This window comes from Lagopus muta, chromosome W (genome assembly GCF_023343835.1).
Source record: "Lagopus muta isolate bLagMut1 chromosome W, bLagMut1 primary, whole genome shotgun sequence".
Taxonomy (NCBI): Eukaryota; Metazoa; Chordata; class Aves; order Galliformes; family Phasianidae; genus Lagopus; species Lagopus muta.
The window spans coordinates 4,079,692-4,100,816 of NC_064471.1; the positions used below are offsets into that span (position 1 = coordinate 4,079,692).

At 42.4% G+C, this 21,125-nt stretch overlaps 1 protein-coding gene across 12 annotated transcripts in view; it reads left to right on the top strand.

Annotated features, from left to right (window-relative positions):
* The window catches only part of LOC125686409 (ras GTPase-activating protein 1-like), a 259,593-nt gene that overhangs the window by 209,817 nt on the left and 28,651 nt on the right, over nucleotides 1-21,125 (top strand). For 2 of the 12 annotated variants that reach the window (XM_048930347.1, XM_048930350.1), the window contains 4 exons: nucleotides 488-576; nucleotides 13,874-13,951; nucleotides 14,646-14,780; nucleotides 15,802-16,621. In XM_048930347.1, coding sequence (XP_048786304.1) covers nucleotides 488-576; nucleotides 13,874-13,951; nucleotides 14,646-14,780; nucleotides 15,802-15,885 — 386 coding nt within the window. In that variant the 3' untranslated portion in view covers nucleotides 15,886-16,621. Of the gene's footprint in view, nucleotides 1-487; nucleotides 577-9,840; nucleotides 14,008-14,645; nucleotides 14,781-15,801; nucleotides 16,622-21,125 lie in introns of those variants that run through there. The other 10 variants (XM_048930352.1, XM_048930354.1, XR_007373787.1 and 7 more) reach the window with 9 other exon arrangements.

Sequence of the window (21,125 nt, forward strand, 5' to 3'; positions counted from 1 at the left end):
TCAAACGGCATTCTCCCAAACAGTTCTTAGGTGTGATTTGCTGTTGACATGCATCTGACGCATCTGACCAACTGGCCTCTGTTGTGAAACTATAATGGTTAGGACACAAATTCTTCCATGACAGTTGGCTTAAACACCTAGAAATGTCTCTGGGCCTTTTAAACTTACATGTAGTTGAAGTCTTACAGATCCAATAGCTAGTATGTCTATTAACCTAAAGCTTCTGAGGAACACTTGCTTACTTTGTTCTATAAGCAACTAGCACAGAAAGTCAGATATACCTATTAATATTTTTCTGTGGACATGATTACTAAAATAAAGCAAAAAGTTTACTTGACCATGAGATTTTCCACATGTAGTTCTGTTACAAAATTCAAATTAATTAATTCCATTTTAAAATAAAATTGTAGAAGAACTTAATTTTCATGTGACTGGTGGTAATTTTAAATGAAATGGTCAGTAACTCTCTGCTTTCTGTTCCTCTCAGATTCCCCTTCCCCTACTGCTGCAAGAACGCTGACGCTGGTTGCCAAGTCTGTGCAGAATTTAGCAAATCTGGTTGAATTTGGAGCTAAGGTGAATATAAATTTACATAGAACAGCCTAGAACTGCATTTTCAATACATTTCAATGTTCCTGTTTAATACATGCAAAAATCTGTTGCTGTTTTCTTGTACAAAGCCTGATGTGTGACCTGAGTGTCTTCATCAGCAAGAAGGCCTTGTTCCTGCAGTTTGTCCTATCCTCTTCAGTTGGAGGTACACAGGAAGTTAATTTAGAGCAGTAGCATAAAGTCTGTCTGTACAGGGAGTAATCTGGAAACTTGTGTGAATGATTTAGTGCATACCATGAAGATTTTGAATCTGGTAGTATGAACAACAGAAACCGTCCGTTAAAATAACTGATGAATTAATGATCATACTAGTAGATGTTTGTAGAGTGTGATGCAACCGTATCTTCATGGCATGAGAACAGATGAACTCAGACATTGCTTTCAAAGACAACAGTGGAAGTAGTGAACTGGTATTTTTGTCTGTCACTGTCCAAAAGGGTAGCAGCCATACTCAAGTCATTTCAGTGTTGGAGTTGGAAAAATGGGAGAGGAGATGCAGGCAGCCATCTCTCTGCAAAGAAATACAATGGTAAAATAAATACATTTTCTTTAGGGACATCCATATAAAAAAGGCAATTGAGAATTGCTAATGTAGAAATCTGCGATTAGAAAGAATCTGTTCAAGAAAAGTGTAGCAATTGCCTTGAGTAGATGATGGCAGGTTTGTTTTTTTTTTAATTTCCATTGATTGTTTGATGTCAAAAAAAAGGAGGCATATTTCACAAACATCAATAATACTGGCATACATCTGTACAGAACCTTAAAATATTTTCATCTTGCTTACAGAGGCAACAGATACTGGCACAGGTTGGTTCTCTGATCCATCTGCAGGATCTGTTGCAGGAGGTACTCTGATCCAGAGGCATTTTCTTTCTTTTTGGAGATGCCTAATAGTGTTTGATAGGTGCAGACCAGGCCCCAGCACAGTGCAGCAAGCTGTAAATCTGTGGCACTGCCAGGATCAGGGCATACCTTTTTATAACATGCCATCAGCTTTTTAGGGTTCCACACTTGTTCAGGGGTGAGTTCCAGACCCATCAGAGGTGACAGTTCTGATAGTTACCTGCTTATATCCTCCCACACACCTTGCCACCCACAGTCATCCTGCCCCAGGGTATATCTCTAGATGATATTTTTGAATAGTTTCTTAACCATAAACAAAAACAGAAAGACATGCAGAAGACACAGCAATAAGATCATGCCAGTTTGAATACGCCACATATATTCAAAATTTTCAACAAATACTTTAGCTTGCCTGGAGTAGAGAGTGTGCTTATTAAGAGTTTCTGCTGTAAAGTTCCTGAAGTCTAAGGATGATGGCACTATTGAGTACAAGTACCAAATAAAATCCATGACCGATATAACATGAGCACATGCTATATACAAACCATCAAAACCATAAAAAATCCTAAGCCAGCCACCAGAAGTGATAAACAACGCAGACAGAGTTAAGAAAAACTTTTAAATTTTTTAAAGACAGCACCCATTGCTGTCTTTAACAGTCCATTGTATCATTCGTTTTTCCCAGAGGCTAGTGCATGATATAGGATGCGATATGCCCACTCAGTGCCAATGTCCAGGTGTTTATGAGGTTGTTTTGGAAATGAATTCCATTTTTTCTCGAGAGCCACATTGCCACAGGACTTACTTTTCAAGAACTAGGATACCGATTCAGGAGATTGCATGGGACATGGGATATGCTTCCAGCTATCCAGTGGTTGCTTCTATTATAAGCACATGGCGCATGCCATGGTGAGTTTGTAGGAGTATAATATACTCCACCTGCCAGGCCTCTCTATATTTAAATTTCAGCCATCATCTTCCATACCAGAGAGACTTGATCTGTTTGGCTTGCTTAATTGCAATGTATGTTTCATATTCTTGGATAACCAGTGTAATAGTATCCACAGTCCAAAACCCCACTGCTACCCTTTTGGGTCCTTAAAGTACCCTCTACTGAGGTAATCTATGTCAAGAACGCATGGAGCATCTGGGGCAGACACAGTCTTGTTTTTGCCACTCATTTCCGATTAAGCTCACTTTTGCCTCCAAAGCAATTAGATCTTGTGATATCTCTTGTCACAATAGAAATGCAGATAGGTTTTGCCCCTTTATAACTTGGTGACATTACAGTACACTGTGCACCAGTGTCCACTGGAACCTTATATTCCTATGGTTCTGATGTGCCAGGCCATCAAATCCTCACAGTCCAATAAATCTGATTGTCCCTCTCTTCCACCTGGTTGAAGACAGAGCCCCTCTAGTTCTGATTATAGTATTCATTGCTCACTTCTTATGCATGAGAACCAGAATGCTCATTGTCAACCTCAGAAATAAGATGAGAACATCTACTCTACCTGATACTGCCCACTGGAAACTAGTGCTGCCATTTTCCTGGAGGAACCTTCTCATTTTCCCCTGCCACTCACATACCTATGATTATAGGTTCAAGGTGGATTTTCCATCTTGTTTCCTCATATCCTCTTCATGGTCACTCATGTAAAACCACAGGATGGTACATGGTGTGTACCCACTATATTCTATCTTGAGCAGAAGAATGCTTATTTCTAATATCTGAGATACCGATCCATGCAGTTGGAGTGTTATACATATTGTCTTTGAATTTCTGGAACTCCTGGTACGTTTTTTCCACAGTTGTGACAGGCCTGTAGGGAGGAAGCGATTTTTCTTCATGTTGTCAAATGTTAGCCACTTCATCCACCACTGGTCTTTTATTACCTTTCCACATCACTCCTGCCATGATGCTGACATACGATGATGGTGCACTCCATAGAACTCTCCGCCACATAGGTTGCATGCACCCAATGTCATGTATAGTTCGGATTAATATGTTATTGCTCAAATTAATGTCACACATAACCTCTACATCAGCTAATTCCCTCAAGCACTTGATACCTTTCTCCATGAAAATCCATTTGCCTGGATAATATACCAGGTCACCCTTAAAGGGATATCTTTCCTTGCAGCTGACAAGAGTTGCCTCCATAGGGTGAAAGACTGCCTCCCTTTTTCAATTGCTTTGTCATTGCCACTTTCCCTTGAAAGCTGCTTGGCTTCACTGCCCACTAAGTCCAGGCTAATGGCCCCACTATCCCAGCACCAGAGCAGCCAGATAGCAATGTGCTCACCTGGCTGTAATCTTTTCACATATCTCACAGCTCACTCATAATCATGGGACAGATTGTTTCTGTCTTTCCCACCTCCTCCCATTTTTCTGATAGCCTTCTTTATTTTCTTCTTTAGTCTGAAATGGTGACCAGGCATTGGAATGGGCTGTCCAGGATGGTGGCTGAGTCACCATCCCTGGAAATGTTCAAGAAGCATTTAGATGTTGTACTGTGACAAGGTTTAGTGGGGAAATATTGGGGGTAGGTAGACAGACTAAATGATGTTGGAGATCTCTTCCAACACTGGTGATTTTATGAATTTTGTAGGCATTTCCTTACTAAACAATATGACTTCTTTAGCACTTTTTCATCTTGTTTATAGAAGCAACAGACACTGGCACTGGTGGGTTCTCTGATCCAGCCGCAGGAGGTACTCTGATCCAGAGGCATTTTCTTTCTTTTTGGAGATGCCTAATAGTGTTGAACAGTGTTTGATAGGTGCAGACCAGGCACCAGCACAACGCAGCAAACTGTAAACCAGCTGCATTGCCAGGATCAGGGCATACCTTTTCATAATATGCCATCAGCTTTTTAGGGTTCCACACTTGTTCAAGGGTTAGTTCCAGACCCAGAGGTAACAGTTCTGATAGATCCCTGCTTACATCCTCCCACACAACTTGCCACCCACAGCGATCCTGCCCCAGGAAATATCTCTAGATGATATATTTTGTTCAACATCTTCATCAATGACCTTGATGAGGGGATAATGGCCACCCTCAGCAAGTTTGCTGATGATACAAAGTTGGGAGGATTGGCTGACACGCCTGAAGGCAACGCTGCCATTCAGCGAGACCTGGATAGGCTGGAGAGCTGGGCAGAAAAAAACCGGATGAGGTTTAACAAAAGCAAGTGTAGAGTCTTGCATCTGGGGAGGAATAATTCCATGCACCAGTACAGGTTGGGGGATTACCTACTGGAGGGGAGCTCTGCGGAAAGGGACCTGGGTGTCCTGGTGGATGACAGGTTGGCCATGAGCCACCAGTGTGCCCTTGGGGCCAAGAGGGCCAATGGCATCCTGGGGTGCATTAAAAGGAGCGTGGCCAGCAGGTTGAGGGAGGTCATCCTCCCCTTCTGCTCTGCCCTGGTAAGGCCTCATCTGGAGTACTGCGTCCAGTTCTGGGCTCCCCGGTACAAAAAAGACAGGGATCTCTTGGAAAGAGTCCAGCGGAGGGCCACAAAGATGGAGAAGGGCCTGGAGCATCTCTCCTATGAAGAAAGGCTGAGTGAACTGGGTCTGTTCAGCCTTGAGAAAAGAAGACTGAGAGGGGACCTGATCCAGGTCTATAAATATCTAAGGTGTGGGTGGCAGAATGGCGAGGCCGGACTCTTTTCAGTGGTGAGTGGAGACAGGACAAGGGGAAACGGCCGGAAACTGCAGCATAGGAAGTTCCGCACAAATGTGCGAAGGAACTTCTTTACAGTGAGGGTGACGGAGCACTGGAACAGGCTGCCCAGGGAGGTGGTGGAGTCTCCTTCTCTGGAGATGTTCAAGACCTGCCTGGATGCCGACCTGTGCGACCTGGTGTAGGGAACCTGCTTTGGCAGGGGGGTTGGACTTGATGATCTCTGGAGGTCCCTTTCAACCCCTACAATTCTGTGATTCTGTGATTCTGTGATTCCAAGATGTCTCCTTGCTCTCCTTGTCGTACTGATATTGGGATTTTCTTTAAAGTCTTTTGTTAAACAAAGAGCACTGGGGGGGTGATGCCAGGTCTTCCATTCTGATGTCTCTTAGTGTGCTTCCTCAGGCATGCAATGACTTGTTCTTTGATTTGATCAACCTGGTGCAGGATATTCTCGCAATGTTTATGATAAAATATACATATATACACCTATATACCGAGCGTGCATTCCTGGGGAAGGTTCGTCTAGGGGATAAGCGATGCAAACTATCAGAGACCTCCCCAAGTAAAGTAGAAAGACTCCCAAAAAGAACTATAACTGCGGAGACCATGAAATAAAAAAATATTATCCAGTTCTAATGCAGAAACAACAATTGATTACCACACCAATTAGCAGCCCTCCCTCTGGCCAACTCCCCTCAGATTTATAATATTTTTCACACAGTATGAAATATCTCTTTGGCCACTTTTAGTCAGTTGTCTTGGTTCTCTTCCCTCCCAGCTCCTTTTGCCCCCCCAGCCCCCTTGCTGACTAGACAGTACAAGAAGCTGAAAAAGTGAAATATCCTTGGCTCTGTACACCACTGCTCAGCAACGATTAAAACGTTGTGTTCTCAACATTGTGTCACAGAGTTATCTGAGTCTGCGACAAGGGGCAAAAAAGCCCAGGAAAAAAATACAAAAAACAAAGGAGAGAGAGTAGAACTACCCTCCCTCTTTTCTTTCAGCTTAGCTGGCTATCCCCAAGGCGGGACCTGCACTCCGAGAGAGGGGGAGGTGGGATGGGTAGAAAGATAGCAGATGGGACTAACACAATAAAAAAGAAAAGCAACGGCAACTATCTGAGGAGGAACGGTAATTTACTAAATCTAACAAAAACAAACAAAATGAGAGAGACAAGAGTATCCAAAATGAGAAAATAGTAGACATAGTCTTACTCTAGTAGACTGCAGGGGAAGCACGTGCTTTTCACCACGGCAAACAGAGAGAGAGAACGGGAGGACAGATCAGTATCCAGACAGGAACCTCCACCTCTCTTCTCTCACCCCCCCGCCAGTAACCTACCACGAACCTCCACCTCTCTTCCTCTGCCGCCATGTTCTCCGGGAATACTGCTCCTCTCCCAACCCCCTCCCAACCGAATACCCGAAATGTCCATAAAAGGCAGTCCACGGAACCAGAAGATTAACTCTTTAACTCCCATTGTTTTTTCATGATGTTCTAGCAGCCAATATGGTGCTGTGTTTTAGATTTCTATTGATAACTCACTGCCGTCTTGGCTCAACAGTGCTTGCTCTCTTTCCTCTTTCCATTCTGTCCCTGTCCTCCTTTCCTAAGCAAGTAGACTGGAGGTATGCAAGAAGTTGGAAAGGAAACAACCACAACAGCTGATCCAAACTGACTAAAGGAGTATTCCACACCATATGACATCATGGTCAGCACTAATACTTCATGGAGAAAGAGAAAGAAGCAGGGTTTTCTGTGCTTTTGGCATTTCTCTTCCCAAGTAACTGTTATGTGTGCTGAGGTCCTGCTTTCCAGGATGTAGCTGGACATCTTCCTGCTGATGGAAAGCTGTGAATGAAATCTTTTTTTTTTTTTTCCACTACCACATGCAACTTATGCTTCAACTATTAAGCTGTTTTTATCTTGACCGATTAGGTTTTCTTGCTTTTGCCCATATGATTCTCTCATCCAGCAGGGAGGGAGGGAGCACGTGATTGGCTGAGGTCTTATACACTGGCCAGGGTCAACCACCAAAGAATGGCAGAGTAGCACAGAAGCTTTGTTTATATTGGTGATGAAGGTTAGCAATAAAAGTTTCATTCGTTTAAGCATATGGTTATCAACTGTTTATAGGCTGGTTTGGACTGATTCTGTGACTAGCGGGGCGGGGAGACCCATGCCCCAAGAAAGGGAAAAGAGAAAAAAAGGGAAAAAGGGTAGAGAGATGAGCCTAAAAACAAAACAGTGGCAATGATCTGAAGAGAAACAAATTTACTAAATACGATATCAGAATGCAAGATAACACACTATAATACAGTATCATACAATATATAATACAATTGGAATTGAAGCTAATAAATCGATTAAATGAGAAAGGGTGTCCAAAAGTCAAAGGCCTTACTCTAATGCTGTGACAAGACGTCACCTGCAAAAGAGATGACCCAGATGACGAAAAAAGGGCAGGGAAAGGGGTACCTGCACACTTTCATCTTTTCCCTCTGTGTGGAAACAGTATCAGAACAGTGAACAGTCCTCAGAGGTATGTAGTTGTTCTCTTCTGGGACAGGTACCCAGAACTGGAGCATTAACTCCAAGTAGACCCAGGTCCCTGAGCAAAAACAGTTCCACAAAAAGGTTTCCCCCTTCCAGAGGCTGGAAAGACACAAATAGTTTTTCCCAACATGCTCTTTACGTGCACTGCAGGGACCTCATCTCCCTTGAAAGTATGTAGAGAGCTGCGTTGGGCAGAACCGTTATGATTGATAGATACTTGAGTATTGACCAACCAGATGGCTTCTGCCAAATGCTTCTCTCAGTGCCTAAAGGTTCTGTCACCCATTACATTCAACATAGTTTTTAGAAAAACATTGTATCATTCAACTTTACCAGAAGCTGCTCCATGGTAGAGGATATGATAAATCCACTCTATGTCGTGATCTTTGGCCCAAATATCCACAAGGGAATTTTTGAAATGAGACCCACTGTCTGACTCAATTCTTTCTGGAGTACCATGTCTCCACAGGACTTGTTTCTCAAGACCCAATATGGTGTTTCATGAGGTAGCATGGGGTACTGCATATTTTTCAAGCCACCCAGTGGTTGCCTCTACCATGCTAAGCACATAACACCATTGCAAGATCGTGGCAAGGTGATATAATCAACCTGCCATGCCTCCCCATATACTTTTGTCATCGTCCTTCCTCCCAGAGAGGTTTCATCCTCTTGGCTTGTTTAATTGTGGCGTATGCGTCACAGTCATGAATGATTTGTGCAATAGCATCAGTAGTTAAGTCCACCCCTCGGTCTCTAGCCCACTTACATGTTGCATCTCTCCCTTGATGACCTGAGGTCTCATGGGCCCACCGAGCCGGAAATAATTTACCCTTGTTCTGCCAGTCCAGGTCTATTTGAGCCACCTTAATTTTGGCAGCTCGGTCTACCTCATCGTTATTTTGCTGTTCTTCAGTAGCCCGACTCTTGGGCACATGAGCATCTACATGACACACCTTTACAACCATATTCTTTATTTGGGCAGCAATGTCTTTCCACAGTTCAGCAGCCCAAATAGATTTACCCCTCCGCTGCCAGTTATTTTGCTCCCACTGCTGTAACCACCCCCGTAAGGTGGTTGGTTATGGCCACCATCCATAAGTCAGTGTAAAGACAAAGCATTGGCCACCTCTCACCTTCAGTAACATCTGAGGGCAGCTGGACAGCCTTTACCTTTGCAAATTGGCTTGGTTCTCCTTTTTCTTCAGTGGCCTCTGCCACACAGCAGCTTTTCATCTGCGATGCTTTCCCACAATACGATACGATCCATCTGTGAACAGAGCAAATTTCTTTTTATTTACTAGTAATTCATTGTATAGTGGAGCCTCTTTAGCGCTATACCTCTTCTGCTGGTCATGTTCCGAACTTTTTGCCTTTAGGCCAGTTCACGTTTGTATATAAAATTCTTAGAAGATTGAGCTTCCCCATCCAAGCTTGTTGTGAAATCAATGCAATCCACTTTCTCCAAGTGGCATCAGTAGCACGATGGGTGGAGGGAACCTTTCCCTTGATCATCCAGTTCAGCACTCGCAGTCGAGGTGCTAGAAGGAGCTGCATTTCAGCGCCCATTACTTCAGAAGCAGCCCGAACCCCCTCATACATGGCTAAGATCTCCTTTTCTGTAGGAGTGTAGCACTGTTTTGACTCTCTGTACGCTCAACTCTGGAATGCAAAGGGTCGGCCTCGGGTCTCTCCTGAGACTCTTTGCCACAAACTCCAAGTGGGACCTTTCTCTCCAGCAACAGTGTAGAGGATGTTCTTTACATCCTGTCCTGTCCGTTCTGGCCCTGCGGCCACAGCACGGGCTATCTCTTGTTTAATCTGTTCAAAAGCCTGCTGCTGCTCAGGACCCCATGAAAAATTATTCTTCTTTCGTGTCACCTGATAAAGGGGGCTTACAATGAGGCTGTAGTTTGGGACATGCATTCTCCAAAAGCTGAGTCCCTATCAATGTCACCCAGTTGACAATCTTCTTTACTATCTAGTGACACACAGTTGACCCCAGTGTCCCGACATCAAAGTAACCAGGTGACAATAGGCTCATTTGGGTGGCGTGAAAAGTCTTTTTTTGAACCTTGAATTTCAGCCATTTTCAGAGGTCAAAATGGTGACAATGTCTTCCTCACCTTCTTCTCTTTTAGCTCTCCTTGGTTTTGGCAACCATGGTCTTGTTAAGGGCTCCTTCCCTGGCATTAGGGGTGAGTGCCTTGGATCTTTTTCCTCAGCTTTCTCATCTTCTCTTACAGTATCTTGTTTCTCTTCTTTATCCTCCTCTTTCTTCTGTTCTAAACGAGGTGACATTCGTTTCAATTTCTGTCCTCTTACAGGGGCAACTGACATCAATTCTAGTGCCTCCTCTGGTTGATCAGGTTGCTCAGTTCCGATGCTCTTTCTCTCCAGCTTGGCTGAGTCTGTCTTATTCTGCATGAAGGATGTCTCCTTGTGTTTGAAGTTTGACTAATAGGTTTGGAGACTGTTCAGTTTGGATTCGGGAGTGTCTTGTTGAGACTGTAGGGTGTCTTGCTCTGTTTGGAGACTGTCTAGTTTGGATTGGAGGGAGTCTCACTTGGTTCAGTGGGTGTCCCATTCTGATTCGATGGTGTCCTGTTCATTTCGGAGGGTGTGTCGTTCAGATTAGAGATCTTTTCTCTCGGATTGGAGATTCTCTCTTTATAAGGTGTCCTGTCAATTCAGAGGGTTTCTTGTCGCAATTGGAGATTCCTTCTCTGAGCTCAGAGATCTTCCCTTTCGACTTGGAATTTTTCCTTCTCAGCTCGGAGACACTCTTGCCAGATTCAGAGATTCCCTTTCCTGACTCTCTTACTCACCTAGGAGATTCTCCCTCTCAGTTTGGACTCTCTCCTGGAAGCTCTCTTTTCAGCTTGGAGACTCTGTTTCTCAGCAAGAAGACTCTCTTTCTGAACCTGCAGATTCTCTGTCTCAAGCTCAGACTTGCTCATGGAAACTCTCCCTCTCGGCACAGAGATTCTCCCTTTCAGCTCGGAGACTCTCCCTTTCAGTTTTGACTGTCTCCTGGAAACTCTCCCTTTCGGTGTGGAGACTCTCAATGTCAGAAAACCTCTCCCTCTCTGAGATATTATTGAACAAGGCCCAATAAGCATAAGCCAGACCCCAAATAATTTGTGGCATCAGATCTGTCTGAGCCACAACATCCCTGTCTTAAATACTGGCTTAGATTCTCAGGATCTTGCAGGTGTTCAGGAGTGAAGTCCCATGACACCGGGGATACCCATCTCTCTAAAGTCTCTCCCAAGTCCCTCCACAGTCCCTGCCACTTCTGTGGGTTTGGGGAAGGCTTCCTCAAAATATTGTAAATACAGATACTGAGTGAAATGAATAGGAGTATATTCAGAGAGACTGACTACATGATCATCGGATGAGCATTCAAAAAATGCATAACGGGTTCAAGGGAAAGACTGGGAGACTGTTTAAAAGTCAAAAGTTCTGTATAATTAATCGTTCCCTCTGGAAACAGTTTTACAAGAGAAAGCAAAAACTTTTTTTTTCTTTAGCAAAGCAAGCTAGCAGCACCTAGAAAGTTTACAAATATCCCAGAATACTGGCAGTCTGCCTGGACTTCAAGGCATTGTTTTCAGTACAGTACCTGCTATACTGATAAACTTTTTAACAAATCTCTTCAAGAGTAGAGAGAGATTTGTTCTAAAAGCACATCTTTTCCTGGACAATGTGGTCTATGTCCACATTTTCCACTCAAAATGTCAGCGGTTTACAGGCTGGTTTGTCTTCATTCTACGACTAATGGGGTGGGGGGTCCCATGGATCCATGCCCAAGGAAAGGGGAAAGGGGGAAAAGGGAAAGGGTCGGGAGATGGACCTAAAAACAAAACGGCAGCAACGATCTCAGGGATACAAACTAATTTACAATATAAGTTATTGGAATGCAAGATAAAACAATATAATACAATATAATTAGAATAGAAGCTAATAAATAAAATGAAAGTGTCCAAAAACCGAAAGCCTTACTCTAATGCTGAAGGCAAGATGGCTAGGGAGCACACATGGTGCAGAGACAAGCAGAAAGGGAAAAAGGGGATGTCTTGTTACATGTGAACAGTTTTATCTCTCCTTGTGGACGGAAAACAGAAATGAAATGTCCTCTGAGTTATGTAGTTCTTCTCTTCTGAGACAGGTATCTGTCTCAGAAGAGAACTTCAACTATCGATGATCTTAATGACTAGAGTATTAACTCTTAAACTCTACTCGATGTGCTCTACGTGATGTTATGATGTGGAATACCAATAACAAAAATCATAAAACCGTGTGAAAGCTCTTCAGAAGGGAAAGGGAAGGAAGGAGGGGTGGTGGTGTGGCTCTCTATGTTAGAGAGTGTTTTAATGTTGTTGAGCTTGGGACAGGGAAAGAAGGTTGAATCTCTATGGGTAAGGATCCGGGGGAGGATCATCAAGGCTGACATCCTGGTGGGGGTCTGTTGTAGACTGCCTAACCAGGAGGAAGAGATGGATAAGGCATTCTGTGAGAAGTAGGCAAAATTTGCACAATCGCATTGAGTGCACCCTCAGTAGATTTGCAGATGACACCAAATTGGAAGCGTCAATCTAGATGGGCTGAAGCCAATGGGATGAGGTTCAACAGGACCAAGTGCCGGGTCCTGCACTTTGGCCACAACAACCCTAGGCAATGCTGCAGGCTTGGGGCAGAGTGGCTGGAAGACTGTGAAGAAGAAACAGACCTGGGGGTATTGGTTGATGCTTTGCTGAACATGAGCCAGCAGTGTGCCCAGGTGGCCAAGAAAGCCAGTGGCATCCTGGCTTGTGTCAGAAATAGTGTTGCTATCAGGAGCAGGGAACTAATTTTCCCTCTGTACTCAGCACTGGTGAGACTGCACCTCGAATACTGTGTTCAGTCTTGGGCCCCTCACTGCAAGAAAGATGTTGAGTCCCTGGAGTGTGTTCAGAGAAGGGCAATGAAGCTGTTGAGAGGTCTGGAGCACAAACCTTATGAGGATCATCTGAGGGAGCTGGAATTGTTCAGTCTGGAGAACAGGAGGCTCAGGGGAGACCTTATTGCTCTCTACAACCACCTGAAGGGAGGTTGTGGTGAATTGGAGGTCAACCTCTTCTCCCATGTAACTAGCAATAGGACCAGAGGGTATGACCTCAAGTTGCACTAGAGGAGATTCAGATTGAACATTAAGAAATACTACTTCCATGAGAGAATGCTCAGGTACTGGAACAGGCTGCCCAGGGAAGTGGTGGAGACGCCTTCCCTGGAGGTGTTCAAGAAAAGGGTAGATGATGTATCGAGGGACATTGTTTAGTGGGAAATATTGGTGATAGGTGGATGGTTGGACTGGATGATCTTAGAGGTCTTTTTCAACCTTGGTGATTCTATGATTCTGTGATTCTATGATTCTATGGTCTGTTCTGGTTCCCAAGCCACAACATGGCTGAATGATAAATTTGTTGCCTTAGGAATAAAGAAAAAGAGACTTCAGTTTGCCATTATAAAGCTGCTTGTTTGACACTCACAACTTGGAATTTAAGTATTAATGAAAGAACAAGATGGAAGGCACTTTCAAAGGCTGCTTTGAGGCAATACCTCCTATTTTATTACTTTGGCGCACTACGTCAGAGGCAGGTGTTGGTGGTATGGCAGTAGAGGTTGAACCTTACCTCCATTATTCATTTTGTTGCCATGCGACAAACTCTTGTTCATCGCTGTTGAAAATGCATAGCTAAAGGAGGTGTCTATGTTGAAAAATAGTGATTTGTAACTTAGAATTTGATCTATCAAATAGTGATATTGTGTTCTTTGTATCTGTTGTAGTTTCCATGGAAATAAATGAGGCATTATTTTCAGAGTAATCTAAATATTTCCATATGTTTCATCTAAAAATGCGGGTTTTTTTTACTGAAGCTATGTATTGGAGAAATGCCTATCTTAAAATGAATATTTCATGTAAATGTATATATAAGCAATTTTTTAATTCATCTGGAATGCAAAAATGTAATTTAGAATTAGTCATTCTAAATTCACTTGGAAAAAATAAATTTACTCCAGATGACACATTCGTGTTTTGTGGTTCACTTGTTTCTGATGACGATGTGTTCACTTCAGATAGGACTAAATTGGAATTGATTTGTTCTAATAAATACTTGTTAAAATTGCTAGGAGCCATATATGGAAGGGGTAAATCCATTCATCAAGAGTAACAAACATCGTATGATCATGTTCTTAGATGAACTTGGGGTAAGTGGTTTTAAAAAAAAAATAAAGCTATTGGAAGTTGCATAGCGACATAGCATAGCAAAAAATATATTAAATTAGCACTGCTGTATATATCAGATCTAAAATTATGTCTTTTTTTTTTTTGCCAAAAATACCAGTCTTTTAAAATATATTTTATAACCAGTTATTCTGTGTAATTTGTAATGTGGTTTTGACCAGACAGTGAAAAATTTGATATATTTTTTTATTGAAAGCATTATGTTGAGTTTTAGCATTGTGTTCAGTTTAACAACAACAACAAAGTACAAAAAACACACCTAATGAATGTATCCTCCTTTTATTTGCAGGGCGGATATAATAGGAGTATCTATTCTCACCATCTTTCTGATAAGCTCAGAGATAGCATAGCAACATCAGATCTTTTAGTAGTACCCTCCTAGTAGGAATAGGAATTGTTGTTTATTTAATAATCACTCCACATGGAATGTGTAACCATAATTCAAATGTCTTTATTAAATAGATGCTTGTGGAGAGAAGGAAATACATAATTTCTATTAGATAACATGGACAAGAAAACTTAATTATGAAGAAAACCATTGCAATACTTGTTTGCAGTATCAAAACAACTGTTGGCTAGTCCGAAGACTTGTAATTTAATTTTCTGCATTCCTGGGTGCTCACCATTCTAAAACTGCTCTCATCATTTTTGTTAAAGAATGTTCCTGAGCTTCCAGACACTATGGAGCATTCTAGAACTGACTTATCTCGTTATCTGGCAGCCTTGCATGAGATGTGTGTTGCACATTCAGATGAACTTCGGACACTCAGTAACGAGCGAGGTGTAATGCAGGTAAACTATAGAGGTTAACAGAAATCATAGGTCTGGAGTTATTGCTTAATATCATTATTCTTTTGTATTTCTGGTCAGCAGTGTGAGTGATAAATATCTTAATTTGTACTTACTTCACTTTCTATTGCTACTTCACTTCTGCTTCCTGATTTATTACATTTATAAACAAACAACAAGCTTCTCAAGCAAACGGTATAAATGACAGTTCTGTTTCAACTAATAAGCAAACTTACTATAAATGATTAGTCTTTTCTGACTATTAAACTTCAATAACTTCTATGAAAACTTATTTTTAAGAGGAAAAAAAGTTAAAATTATTACTTTTGTAGTATTTTGAAACAATGAAATGTACTTGCCTATGATCTACTAATTATAATGAACTTCAAGTAGATAACTATTTATTACATGGTAATATGTTTTGCTATGCTTAGCTATTACACTGTGTTGTGCAGGAGATTCTTTAAGTAGTCTGTCTTTACTAGCATTATCAGGACAAAATGTCACGTTCAAGTTCATAATTCATTCACAGCTACTAATAGTCTTGACTGGCAAGACAGGATAGTAGAAGCTTTTGGCACTAAATAGGTGTTGCTTACAAATGAAGAATATAATTTCTTTTATGAGGCCTATATCTGAAGTACTTAACAATTACAGATTTGGTACTGTTTCCTCAATGTACTTCCTTTTACTTCAGAGGAAAATTTTCTCCTTGTGCATTTCCATAAATAAAACTCTTGATTTTTTTTCCCTTTTCCTTCAGTCAGTTCAACTTTCTGATTAAGTTGGCAAGACTAAATGGGTCTCCATAGATGCTGATAAATTTCATATTCCTGTTTTAAAGTTGCCTTTTGAAGTAATGTCTTCATGATTCAAGAATTGGAGCTGTGACAGTTCTGGGATGTGAATGTTAATATATACTTTAAGCTACTTGCAAGTCTGGTAGGCAAATGTTGACGCTTCTCAAAAAGAAAGTTTTTTTCTCTGGTTACTAATGTAGAGTTGTATACTTTTTTTTCTACAGCATGTTCTTAAGAAGCTGTTGGCTATTACAGAACTGCTTCAGCAAAAACAAAATCAGTATTCAGTGTCTAATAACATCATGTAGCAACCTGAATTCTGCATGGATCCTGCATGTCTAGCATGGCAGCTCCCACCAGTATCACCTTGGTTTTTTTGGCTCTTGCCAAAAACAGAACACCCTGTCAAATTCCCAGTGATGTGCGAACTATACAACAAAAAAGCAAAAATTATTTTAGTGAATCATTGTACTAGCAGCTTTTTAAGCTGTCTGTACAGGACAGTTGCACTTTTCCTCTTGAAACCAGCTTTTACATACAATGAGTCTTGGTGTACAGTTTACCATCTGCAAAGAAAATGCTGTGACTGTCTTGAAATTAGAAAACTACTTTCAGCATCTCCAATTGTCAAAGCTTTTTCCGTCTTGTTGGAAAAGAATACACAGCTGAAAGCAATGTATAATTGGATTACATTTCTTATTGTAATTTCTGCCTGGTTACAATTATGATGACTTTGACCATTTCAACTACTTGACCTTCTATTTACAGTTTGTAGAATTTGATGGTCATGATAAAACCAATCTTTGCTGTACACTTTTTATACTATGTTGTTTCTCTTGCTGGAATGTTGTCAAAAGAGAATTTAAAGAACGGGTCTTTAATGTGCCACTGATTTGGTCTAAATAATTCTTCCTACAGTAACTATACCCATCCATATAAATCACAATGCTTTAATAAGATGTCTATGACAGTAAATAATTTTAATTCAGTGAATTTATGATTGTATCAGACTTGCATGCATCCATTAAAACATTTTATAAAATATTTATTGGCTGCTCTTCTGTGTAACATAATACTAAAAATTGGGGGAAAAAATCACAAAAAATGGGAAAAATCCCCTCAACTGGGAAAAAAAAATCACAAAAAAAGGAGGGAAAAAAATCCTAAAAACTGGAAAAAATGCCCCAAATAAGGATGAAAAATCCCCAAAAAAGGGGAAAAATGTCCAAAAATGGGATAAAGATTCCTCAAAATTGGGATAAAAATCCCCAAAAATATGAAAAATAACTACAAAATGGTGAAAAAAAATACAAAAAAGAGAGCAGAAATACCAAAAGTAGTCGAAAAAGTCTCCAAAGCTGTGAAAAAAATCCTAAAAAAAATGGGAAAAAAATAAAAAAATCCCCTATTTTTTCCTGCAAACCACATTTTTTTCTCCAAATCCCCAATTCCCCCCTGCCCCAATAAACAATTTTTCCCCAAGGAATCCCAATTTTGCTTAAAAGTCCCAGAAAAGAACCTCCTGTTCCCCCCTAGAAAACAATTTTTCCCAAAAATCACAAAAATTAACAATTTTTGCCCCCCAAAACATTTCACAGAATCACACAGAATCACACAGAATCACAAGGTTGGAAACGACCTGCAAGATCATCCAGTCCAACCACCCTCCCAATCCTATCAGTGCCACAAGCTACTAAACCATCTCTCGTAGCTCCTCATCCAGGTGCCTCTTGAACACTACCAGGGACGGCAACTCCACCACCTCCCTGGGCAGGCCATTCCAGTGCCTGACCACCCTTTGAGAGAAAAAGTTTCTCCTAATATCCAACCTAAACCTCCTCTGGTATAACTTCTGGCCGTTTCCTTGGGTCCTACTATTTGCCTGGGAGAAGAGGCCAGACCCTTTTGCACCACAACCTCCCTTCAGGAAGTTGTACAGTGCAATGAGATCTCCCCTGAGCCTCCTCTTCTCCAGACTGAACAATCCCAGCTCCCTCAGCCGCTCCTCATAAGGTTTGTGCTCCAGACCCCTCACCAGTTTCGTTGCCCTTCTCTGCACACATTCCAGGGCCTCAATGTCTTTCTTGTAGTGAGGGGCCCAAAACTGAACACAGTACTCAAGGTGCGGCCTCACCAGTGCTGAGTACAGGGGGATGATCACCTCCCTGCTCCTGCTGGCCACACTATTTCTAATGCAGGCCAGGATGCCGTTGGCCCTCTTGGCCACCTGGGCACACTGTCGGCTCATGTTCAGCCAAGCATCAACCAACACCCCCAGATCCCTTTCCTCTTCACAGTCATCCAACCACTCATCCCCAAGCCTGTAGCGCTGCATGGGGTTATTGTGGCCAAAGTGCAGGACCCGACACTTGGCCTTGTTAAACCTCATCCCATTCATCTCAGCCCAGTGATCCAGCTTACCTAGATCCCTCTGCAGGGCCTCAGGCCTCAGGCAGATCGACACTACCTCCCAACTTGGTGTCATCTGCAAACTTACTCAGGGTACACTCAATCCCTTCATCTAAGTCATCAATGAAGATATTAAACAGGATGGGCCCCAGTACCGACCCCTGGGGGACACCACTTGTAACAGGTCTCCAGCTGGACTTCACTCCGTTGACCACCACCCGTTGAGCACGGCCCTCCAGCCAGTTCCTTATCCAACGGAGGGTAAAACTGTCCAAGCCATGGGCAGCCAGTTTCCGCAGAAGGATACTGTGTGAGACCATGTCAAAGGCTTTGCTGAAGTCTAGGTAGACTACATCAACTGCCTTTCCCTCATCTACCAGTTTGGTCACCCAGTCGTAGAAGGAGATGAGGTTGGTCAAACACAACCTGCCTTTCATGAACCTGTGCTGGCTGGGCCTGATCCCGTGGACAAGCTGTGTGATCTCTCCCAGGAGGATTTGTTCCATGACCTTCCCTGGCACTGATGTCAGGCTGACAGGCCTGTAGTTCCCCGGATCCTCCTTACGGCCCTTCTTGTAGATGGGAGTCACATCAGCAAGCCTCCAATCCTCTGGAACCTCTCCAGTCAACCAGGAGCGCTGGTAGATAGCCGAGAGTGGCTTAGCGATCACCCCCTCCAACTCCCTCAGCACCCTAGGATGAAGCCCATCCGGTCCCATGGACTTGTGACTGTCCAGATGGAGGAGGAGCTCTCTAACTGTCTCCACCTCGATCTCCAGGGAGATATGCTGCATGTCAGCCCAGATATCCAGATCAGGGCACAAAGTGCCCTGAAGATAGCTGGTCTGACTATTAAAGGCAGATGTAAAGAAGGCGTTGAGGACCTCAGCCTTCTCCTTGTCATGTGTGGTCACATTCCCCGCCGCATCAATTAAAGGACAGAGATTATCCTTGGGTTTTCTCTTGCCATTGATATATTTGTAAAAGGATTTCTTATTCTGCTTTACTGCAGTGGCCAATCTAAGTTCAAGATGGGCTTTCTCCTTCCAGACTTCCTCCCTGCATACCTTTGCAACTTCCTTGTAATCTCCCCTAGTAGCCTGTCCCTTCTTCCACAGGACATAGACTCTCTTTTTCTTCCTGAGTCTTGACAGTAATTCATCCACACCGGTCTTCTCCCCCTACGGCTCGCCTTACGGTATTCAGGGACAGCCTGTTTTTGCGCCTTTAAGATTTCCACCTTGAGGAGCGTCCAGGCTTCCTGGACCCCTTTACCCTTAAGGAGCGACTCCCAAGGGACCCGTGCTACAAGCGTCCTGAGCAGGTCAAAGTCCGCCCTCTTGAAGTTCAAGATAGTAGTTTTGGTAGTCACCCTTCTGACATCTCCAAGAATAGAGAACTCTACAATTTCATGGTCGCTCTGCCCTAGACAGTCTCCAACCTTCACATCACCTACCAGACCTTCTTTGTTAGCAAAGAGCAGGTCGAGCAGGGCACCACCCCTGGTAGGCTCTTGTACCAGCTGTGTAAGGAAGCTATCTTCCACACACTCTAGAAATCTCTTGGACTGTTTTCTTTGCGCCATGTTATATTTCCAACATATATCAGGGAAGTTGAAATCCCCCACAAGAACAAGTGCTGGCGATTGCACGACTTCCGCAAGCTGCTTGTAAAATGCTTCGTCCATCTCCTCATCCTGATTTGGTGGTCTATAACAGACTCCAATTACAACGTCTCCCCCACAGGCCTTCCCCCTGATCCTCACCCATAGACACTCCACTTTATCATTTGCAATATCAAGCTCTTCAACATCAAAACAGTCCTTAATATAAAGGGCCACACCACCGCCCTTCCTTCCTTGTCTATCCCTTCTGAAGAGCTTATAGCCATCTATCTCAACACTCCAGTCATGGGAGCGGTCCCACCATGTTTCAGTAACAGCAGCTAGATCATAGTTAGCCTGGCGCACAATCGTTTCCAGTTCCTCCTGCTTATTGCTCATGCTGCGTGCATTGGTATAGATGCACTTGAGCCGAGTCATTTGCCTCACTCCCAGCTCTACAATTGTTCCCCTAGGCTCTTCTCCTGTGAGGCCTGTACTGTCCCCTTCCCCCGTCATAATTAGTTTAAAGCTCTATCGATGAGCCCCGCTAGCTCCTGAGCTAAGATTCGTTGCCCCCTTTGAGATAGGTGAGCTCCATGGCTGGACAATTTCTTGTCCTTTTTTTCACCCCATTTCAACTCATTTATTTTTTTACCAATTGGACATTTCTTCCACAAAACCCCAAACCCCCCAAATCCCCAATTTTACTGCCACCAAAAACAATAAATCCCATTATATTCCCAAAAACTGTTTTTCCCCCAAAATCCCAAGTTCCCCCCAAAATAAAAAATCCCCCGAAAACCCAGTTCCCTCCCAAGAAACAATTTTTTTCCAAAAAATCCCAATTTTTCCTGGGTAAACCCAATTTTTCAAAAAAAAAAACACCCCAAGTTTTCCCCCACAAAAAATCTCCAGTTCCCCCCCCCCGCCCCCCCCCCCAAAAAGAGTCTTCATCTTTTCCCCCTTAAAAATTCCATATTTTTCCTCAAAATCCTCCAGAAAATCCCACTTCTTCACAATAAAACACCCCAAAATACCCAATTTTTCCCCCAAATCCCCATTTTTTTTTCCCAAAAGAGCTGTTTCAAAATAATAATAATAATAAAAACACAAATTCCCATATTTTCCACAAAAAACACATTTATTTAAAAAATAAATAAATAAATAAATAAATAAATAAAAGAAGACACCACAAATCTTCATTTTTTTTTTCCTCCAGAAATCCTCAAAAGTCCAATTTTGGCCCCAAAAACATTAGCTTTCCTAATTTTTTTCCCAAAATTCCACCCCCAAAATCCCCAGTTATTCCCTCAAACACCAATTTTCCCCAAAAATCATCCAAAAAACCCCAATTCATCCATTAAAAATCTAAGGATACTAAATAAATTTTTCCAAAAACACAGAAAACCCCACACAACCCAAAAACTTGCAGAAATCCCCAGTTTTTACCCAGAAAACCCAATTTTTCTCCCTACCCTTAAAAAAAAAAAAAAAAAAAAAAAACAACCCTCTTTTTTTCTGATTTCATTTTTTTTC